Source organism: Lipotes vexillifer, unplaced genomic scaffold (assembly GCF_000442215.2).
Source record: "Lipotes vexillifer unplaced genomic scaffold, Lipotes_vexillifer_v1.1 scaffold1115, whole genome shotgun sequence".
NCBI classification, from domain to species: Eukaryota; Metazoa; Chordata; class Mammalia; order Artiodactyla; family Lipotidae; genus Lipotes; species Lipotes vexillifer.
This window is the reverse complement of record NW_006792080.1, coordinates 194,602-202,925: the sequence shown is the minus strand read 5'-3', so window position 1 is coordinate 202,925 and position 8,324 is coordinate 194,602. Positions and strand designations below refer to the sequence as shown.

General features: G+C 63.6%; 1 protein-coding gene across 2 annotated transcripts in view; it reads right to left on the bottom strand.

Annotated features, from left to right (window-relative positions):
- Positions 1-8,324, bottom strand: part of ALDH1L1 (aldehyde dehydrogenase 1 family member L1) — a 43,580-nt gene that overhangs the window by 14,277 nt on the left and 20,979 nt on the right. For both annotated transcript variants that reach the window (XM_007465258.1, XM_007465259.1), the window contains 4 exons: positions 5,028-5,178; positions 3,974-4,044; positions 1,101-1,206; positions 34-121 (listed from right to left, as the gene is read on the bottom strand). In XM_007465258.1, coding sequence (XP_007465320.1) covers positions 34-121; positions 1,101-1,206; positions 3,974-4,044; positions 5,028-5,178 — 416 coding nt within the window. The remainder of the gene's footprint in view (positions 1-33; positions 122-1,100; positions 1,207-3,973; positions 4,045-5,027; positions 5,179-8,324) is intronic.

Sequence of the window (8,324 nt, the reverse complement as noted above, 5' to 3'; positions counted from 1 at the left end):
CCCTGCCCCCCCCCCCCCGACCAAGGCCCTTACCGGATCCTGGCAGGACGTTGATCACGCCCTTGGGAATGCCAGCCTTCAAGGTCAGCTCTGCAAACTTCAAGGCTGTGAGTGGGGTCACCTGAGGAGGCAGGACAGGAGGAAAGTGGGCTCCGCCGTCTCCTGCTGGCGGCCGTCCCCTGCTCTCGACACCCCACAAGCCAGCAGCCGCTCCTCTTCTGGAGGAAAAGGGGTAACTTTTCCTCGCCTGGTTCGGTGGTCCACACCCCACCCACTGCTGGGCCTCAGGCTGAGAGGTGCATCTGTGGGTGCTCAGACTTTGTGGGGGCTGGGTGAGTGGGGCCTTCCAGGGACAAGTGCTTTGACCTCTCAGCATCCCCCCACGCTAAAGGGGGAGGTTAACGGTCACCTCAGGGGTTAGTAAGCACATGTACGCAAATTACTGGGAAATTTGTTATGCATGTTAAAATGCCTGAGGAGTGCCTAACTCAGGGTAAATACTATAAGCCAGTATCATTTTGCTGGTTTTTACTATGTTAATACCCTTGAGGCCAAATCGCCCCAGAGGAGCTGAGAGACCCCCTGGGCCCACCGCCCCAGCATCTGACCTTCATCTCCTAACTAAACCCTCCAAAATACAGATGAGGGTTCGAGGCTCGTGGGGTGACCTCACCGCAGGGCACCCTGCTCAGGCCCCTCAGCCTGCATGAGGGACCCCGTCACACGGCTTCTCTGAGAGCGGCCTGGGTGATGCACACACAGAAGCTTCCCCAGGATGTCTGGGCCTTGAAGCACCAGCTTTAACTGCAGACACCCAGGGCTTGGAGCCCGGATCCTGGATTCCGGGGCCGCACAAGGGGGCTGAGCTGACGTCTGTGAAAGACCGCCGACCACTCACCAAGCAGCTGCGTGCACAGCCCGGCTAGCCTGACTCGGCCCAGTGGCCCAAACACCAGATCTGCCCAAGGCCGCCTCTGCCCCGTGCGCCAGCCCACGAAGGCCGCCCTCACCCGCAGAGCCCTCCTCCTTGCCCGTCACCCCTCGCAGGTGCCACCTGCCCTCCAAGGCCTCAGGCCCCGCCAGGACGTGCCCGCACCCACCTGGGCAGGCTTGATCACCACGGTGTTCCCCGCAGCCAGGCAGGCGGCCACCTTCCAGGACAGCATCATCAAGGGGTAGTTCCAGGGGATGACAATGCCACAGACCCTGTCGGACGAGGGAAGCAGGCCTTCATCTCTCCGCTCAGCCTGGGTCCCGCGTGGACCTGCCACTGCCGCCTCTCCACTCCAGGGCCAGGCTCCTGATGTGGCACCAATGGCCCTGCAGAGGGACCGCTGACACCTGCTTTCCCAGGCCCTGATGGGGCAGTATGTCCAGTCTGGCAGTAGCCCCTCTTCCCAGCAGGGTGTGATGGCAGAGGACACCGCACAGCTTCTGATGGGACACAGACTAGGGACACAGTTGGGTACGGGCACCAGGAGCTGGGGAGGTGACAGCAGACAGCAGGCACAGGTGAAAACAGGCAGGGGCTGGGACACAGGCAGGGGTCACAGGGGTGGCCGGGGGGACGCGGGAGAGAGTCAGGGGTCATATGTGTGGACCAGGAGGATGTGAGAGAGGGTCAAGGGTCCCACAGGTGGTTGTGGATGAGGGTCCTCCTGGGCATTAGGCCAGGGTTAGTGCCAAGGAGACAAGAAGGATGCAGTCAGTCTGGGGACCTGACGAAGCCTGCCTGCTATGCACTGAGAGATGGTGTCCAGGGTCAGTGCTTCCCCTTTGTCCCAGAGAAGCCTCTGACTGGGCAGTGTCTCCATGGAGGGAGCCCCCATGTCCTAGGAGACCTACTGATGACACCTGTGCTCCCAGGAGGCATGTGGCCCTGCTTCCTCCTGAGCCCGTAGAACTCGGTGATGGCAGCCCCTCCCTGTGAGTCAGACAGTTAGATGAGCTTGTCCACATGGAGCCCCGTGCAGACCAAGGGACTGCTGTTTCATCATCGGCACTGCCGTCTTCAACATCATCTTCATCACCATCGTCTTCATCACCTCCATCATCTTCACATCATCTTCATCAACATCACCTTCACCGTCGTCTTCATCACCATCATTACCACGATCTTCATCACGTTCTTCACCATCGTCACCACCATCTTCATTGTCAGCATCTTAACCATCATCATATTCATCACCATCTTCTACATTGTCATCATCTTCACCGCCATTACCACCATCCTCTTCATCGTCATCATCACCTCCATCATCATCAGGGAATGTTTCCCCAAACGATGACGGCTCAGTTGACCCGGCAGTGAGAAGAGCACGTGCAGAGGCCAAGGGCATGACGGGTCGCTGATGAGCCACAGGGTTCATGGGCTGGGAGAGTGAGAGTGAGTGGGGCTTGGGGCCGGCACGGGGCCCCACACACCTTCCTGGGAGTGGTGGGGTGTGCTGAGGGGTTAGGAAAGCCGGTCCTCACCCCACATACACCCAGCACACCCAGAGGGACAAGGCAGAGGAGGGAGCAGGGTGAGAGCCGCCAGGGAAGCGGGAGAGGCCACCGAAGAGAAGGGGGCTGAGGCTCCGGAGAAGAAAACGTAGCAGAGACTTCCCACCCTCAAGACTGAATCATGCCCTCACATCCCGGTGCTGAGGACCTAACTCCAGGGCCCCAAGTGCCACCCGATTTGGAAGCAGGTCACCCCAGGTGTAATTAGTTAAGATGGAGTCTCGCCAGATTGGGATAGGCGCCTAACCCCACGTGACCGCTGTTCTTATGAACGGAGAGCCCTGCGGAGACAGACCCGCAGAGGGAGAGGGCCGTGTGGGCGTGAGGGCAGAGCCCAGGCGCACCAAGGTGGCCTCCATCACCAGAAGCCAGTGGGGCAGCCTCAGAAGGAGCCAACTCTACCGACACGTAGCCTGGGACCCCCGGCCCCCAGACTGTGAGACGACCAAAGTCCACGGCACAAGTCTCACAGGCTGTGGTGCTTGGTTACAGAGCCCCGACAAAGCCCCCCACCCGCCAGTACAGGGAAGGCCTCCCCACCGACTCGCCCGGCCAGCCAGGCACCCGGGCAGGGTCAGCGTCCTACTCAGTCCAACGGGATGGGCACCCGTGTGGGGGCTGAGGCTCAGGGACCTCGCAGACTCACGTGACTGGCCCCTGGCCCCTGTACCTGAGGGGGGCTCTGAGCAGGGTCCTGGCTCCACACTCCTGACGCCTTGGCTGAGTAGTTCTTTGCTGGGGGGTGGTTCCTGCAGTCCCCGCGTCCTGACCCCATGCTCTCCCCCGGCACTGAGCCCCTCCCGGCGGCGTCTGCATCCACGTGCTGAGCCCTTAGCTCTGCCACGTGCCGTCTCCTCGGGTGCCTGTCCCCGTCCTGCGTTAGCGAGTCCCCACACTGAGCCTCGCGGGCGAGACGCCAGGTCTCAGCGGTCACTGCCGGGTGGCCTCGGCCGAGACAGGCCTGCTGCCCCCACTGGCCTTTGGACATTGGATGGTAAGATGGGGCCCCTCACTGCAGGTTTAAAATCCCTCCCAAACCTAGTCTTTCCATGTTGTCCTCCTCCTTGTGCCGCGGGCTGGTCTCGCTGAGGGTTCCTGTCCCCGCTGCTGTGTAGGAATTCCTTGTCCTTAAGTACACCGGTCATTACACTCTTCAGATAAAATTTGGGGGTGTGCCCTCTCTTCCCCCCATGACCCTGACTGATAGAGGGTTACTATAGGGATTAAACACAATTATGGTCTCAAAGTCGTTAAATAGTGCCTGGCAGGGAACAGGGGCTGTGGAGGTGACAGCTGTTTTCACCCTGAGGACAGGAATTTTCATTGGTTTTTCTCTTTGTTGCATCTCCGGCCCTTGCCATGTCTGGGAGGTAGTGGCTGGCAAATAAACAGCTGTCTGATAAATACACAGAGAGGGGACATCTGAGCCCCCCGCACAGTCCTAAAAAGTGCCCGGCGCGTGACTCACCCGATGGGCTCCTTCCGGGTCATGGTCAGGTTCCAGTTGGGTCTGGCTTGGTTGATGGGGATGGTGGCACCCTGGAAGCAGCAGCAGCATCACCGGGAGGGGCTCTCGCCCCTCACCTCTTCCCCTGTGGGCAGCCAGCCTGCGCCTGGGACCCAGGGAGGGACAGGGGCTGTGTCCCGATGCCCCCGCTTGTGCAGGACAGGACAGCTGAGGGGTCCAGAGCCGGGCGGAGCGGGCAGCCACAGGGGGTGAGGTGCTGAGCCTGGCCGAGTCCTCAGACGGGAAGCAGGTCCCGCACGGGGACGGCCTCCGGGGCAGGGAAGGGCCAGGGTGGGGGCCCGTTGCCTCTGGGGGCTGTGCTAGCCCAGGAGGCCTGTGATGCAGGGGCTACCAGGGAGCTGGCACCGGGCAGACGCCCTCCCTCGAGCTCACGCCTGCACTTGGATGGGGCGAGCGCCCAGACCCAGCAGAGACACCGAGAACCCCGCGGCCGTGGGCCTCCCTGGAAGGGCTCACCCACCACTGCCTGCGGCAGGAAAACCTCCAATAATGGCCCCCAAGTGAGGCCCTGACCCCTGGGACCTGGTGAGCTGCCCGTACGATGGAACAGTATGACAGAGTTGGCCTTGGGATGGGGAGATGGTGCAGGTGGACCAAGCATAAGCACAGGAACCTCGGGGAGAGCAGGTGGCTCTCCTCTGGGCCTCTGGTTAGTGGCAGCAGAGAGTCAGAGGGATGGGGTGTGGAGGGCTGGGCGAGGACCAGAGAGAGGACTGCAGGAGCCCCGGCCGCAGCCCTGCCCCCTGGGCGCCGCTAACACCCGGTCCTCCCCGGAGGCGCCAGCAAGGCCCAGCCCAGTGACACCCCGACACCCACCCTTGAGATCCTGGCACAGAACCCAGCCCAGCCCAACCCGCTTCCCACCTGCAGAACCGGGAGCGAATAACCGGCGTTTTCTTAAGGCCACAAAGCTGTGGCGGGTTGGGGCGCGGCCTTCAGAGTGCCGGGCCGCCCTCGGGGTCCCTGCCGGCCTGGACGCCCGCGGGAGCCCCACCTGGATCTTGTCGCACCAGCCAGCGAAGTAACGGAAGGTCTGGATGGACATGCCCACGTGGGTCTTCAGCGCCAGCGTGTAGACGGCCCCCGCGTCCAGGGCCTCGATGGTGGCCAGCTCCTCCTGCCGCTGCTCCAAGAGGTCGGCCAGCCTGAGCGGGGCGGGCAGGGCACGGGGCTCAGGCCTGGCACGGCCTGGCCTGCCCTTTTGGGGCCCCTCCTCAGGAGCCGGGCGCCCCGCCAGCACCACCTCACTCAGGTGCCGGCCTCAGCGTCCTCATCTGCGAGATGGGTCGGCGGCGGGCCCTTGGCTGGAGGGGCGTGTGAGCATATGGTGCCCCGTGCCCCTCCTCTCCTCTCTCTCTTCCTTCCTGGGATGTCGATGGATCCACTGCTTCCTAATTACACCTCCTGCCTCTGCGACAAGAGGCCTTGTCCCCGGTGTCGAGCAGCAACCACTCCACACGGCTGTACCGGGGATGAGGGACGGCGCATCTGCACAGCCTCCTCCAGGCTGAGCCCACGTCCAGCCGCCCTCAGCGGTCCCTGTGGGCATCTGCTGTGGGTGCCTGGGAGCTGGGAGGCCTGCCCCCGTCGTGTGAGGGTCTCATGCATCAGGGGCAGGTGGAGACCAGCAATCCGGAGCAGCCCTCGGTCTTGCACGTGAGGAGCTCCGCCGTGGGATCAAAGCCGGCCAACCGGTTCCTTCTGCGCCCTCTGCCCCCCGGTACAGTTGCCAGCACGGCCCTGACACCCCAGGATCCCGAAGCTGCCCACGGCGCTCAGGATGCGGCCTCAATCCCTGCCTGGCCCACCGGCCCCGAGGCCATGCCCGTTTCCTCCTGGGACCCTTGGTGCCACTGCCCTCTTCCTCCTCCACGTCAGCTTCGTCCAGGTGCTCGCGTAAGTCAGCCCCGCCCGGCCCTCGGGAGCCTCGAGCCGTGCGCCTGGAAGGCTCTCCCCGCGCCCCCTCCCGCTTCCCGTCCCAACCGCTGCGCCTCTTTCAGGCCGGGGAAGCCTACTGTGCCCCCCGCCCCATCACACCCCGCCAGCGCCCTCCCGCTCCCACCGCCCTTCAAACTCTCCGGCCGGCACAGACGTGTGCCGGGACAGGCGTTCCAGACTGCCTGCCTCTCCCGCGAGCATGGAGACAGCTGGCCTCCCGACCTCCCGCTCCTGCTGGATGCACAGCCCGCACACAGCGTGGGGCTGGCGGGTGGGACTGGGGACTGAGCGGAAGGGCCCACCGTCACCGCAGAGACAGGGACGTGCCAGGTCACTCTCCGGGTACGAGAGTGAAGGTAAGTCACGTTTTGAGAAAAACTATAGACCAAACAGTGGAGATACCGTGTTGTTGGCGTTACAAGGACAAGGGTTCCATTAGCTACAAGGACAGAGGGCCAAAGACATAAGTCCCGATTAAAGTCAGCAATGAGGTGGCCTGTACGTGTCGGCCCCTAGGTTGTCACGTCTCCTGTCTTTTACGGTGTTTGCAGCCTGAGACACCTTAGCTCAAAAGCCTGCCAGAGCCAACTTTTACACATCCAGCTATTTTAAAAATAGCCCAAACGGGCACACTTTTAGCCATCGATAAGTGGATGTGTCCCCCAGGAACCTCACCCGACAGCTGTCACCACTGGTGAGACAGGCTGTGCAGTTACAGCCACGGGTCTTCCCAGTCCTCGGACGCAGAGACCCTGGCGCGCGTGCTGCTGGGCAACTTTGCCCGGACACGGGCGTCCCTCTCAGGTCCCTCTCTCCCCGGGAGCGCCCCTGTTCCGCCACTACAGCCTCGGGGGGCCTCCCGCTGCGGGGTTCTGCCCGATGAGGCGTGCGGTGTGTCGCTGGCTCTCGCGGCCACGTCTTCTTCCCTGGTCAGCCCCCGACCCCTCCATCCGCCACACCTGTGCAAAATGCCACGTGCGTGTGATGTGGCCGTGCCGCGGGTCCCTAAGTAATTGTCACCTGAGCTGCTTGGGAGGCTGCAGGGCAGCTTGGGTGAGGGCGCCTTCTACCTGCCAGAGCCTGGTGCCCGCACAGCACCAGCTCGGGGAAGAACGGGCAGGCAGCGCTGGCCTCCTGAAGGTCTGCGGGGTGGGCACCGGGAGGGGCAGATGCTGAGGTGCCAGGTGGCTCAGACACCCTTCCCCGGCCCCTGACCACGGCAGCCCGGGCCACCACCAGACTCTGGGCTGTGGACCCAAGGAAGTGTGCAAGCACAGGGCAGCAGCTTTCCACGGACGCCCGCCCGCTCTGCAGGGTCCATTCCGGCAGCTAGGTACACGGCTCCCCGGCTCCTGGGGGTGTCTGGTGACTTTCTCTGACTCTCCCCCTGGACCTTTCTGCCCAGCTTCTCCCGTAACTGCGTGGTGTCTTGCTCCTGTGATGCATCCACGGGGGTCCCACTTCCCTCCATGGACCAGGGAAGTCCTGTCTCGCCCCTCTTCGGGGACTGGGAGGGGACTGGGTCACCAGGAGCTGTAGAGCCCTGAGGGGTCTGTCTACGCAGCTGCTCGGGGCAGCTCCCCCAAGGTCCTTGTGGCCAGTGGGGCTATTGCAACACGTGCCACCACAGGGCAGCAGAGGGTCTCGGGGGAGGGACGCGGCCTGGCTCAGGGCAGTCCATCAGGGTCCCTGCTCTGCCAGGGTTCACAGCTCTGCCAGATCCCTGGGGCCTCAGATCTCCAGACAATGCCTTCCTACAACTGATGGCTCCTGAGATACGGCAGGCTGGGCACGCCCTTGCCCGCCCCAAAGCCATCATCTCCATTCTGTTTTGCAAACCACTCTGGCCCCTCTCTCTGGCTGCCTGTGTGGCAGCTGCCCCGGCATTTCTGGCCTTCGGAGTGGGCACAAAAGGCCTTCGGACAGCAAGGCCACGGCGGGGGCCCTCCCGCCCCGCGACAACCTGGGACCTGCAGCGCGAACTGGCCCCAGCTCGGCTCCGCAGGATCCAGAGAGAAAAACGGGTCCCTGAGGCCGGCTCAGCAGGCTCCCCGACACGGCTCGGCTCACCCGCCAGCAGCCCCCTTCTGGAAACACCACCCCGCCTCCTGGGGCACCTGATCCTCCCCAGCGGGGCCGCCTGGCTCGAGGAGGGCGGGCAGCATCTCTCCTCCGCGCCTCACCCCGACCCGGGACACGAGCCGGAGCGTCCCAACCCTTCCCTGGACTTCCGACGGGGCCGAGGGTTTAACAGAAGGGTAACGTGAGACAGGAGATACTGGCAGCCAGAGCCAGGCTGGGCCAGGACGGCCCTCCCCGCCCCGCCCCGCCCCCAGCCCCTGGGAGCCCCGCC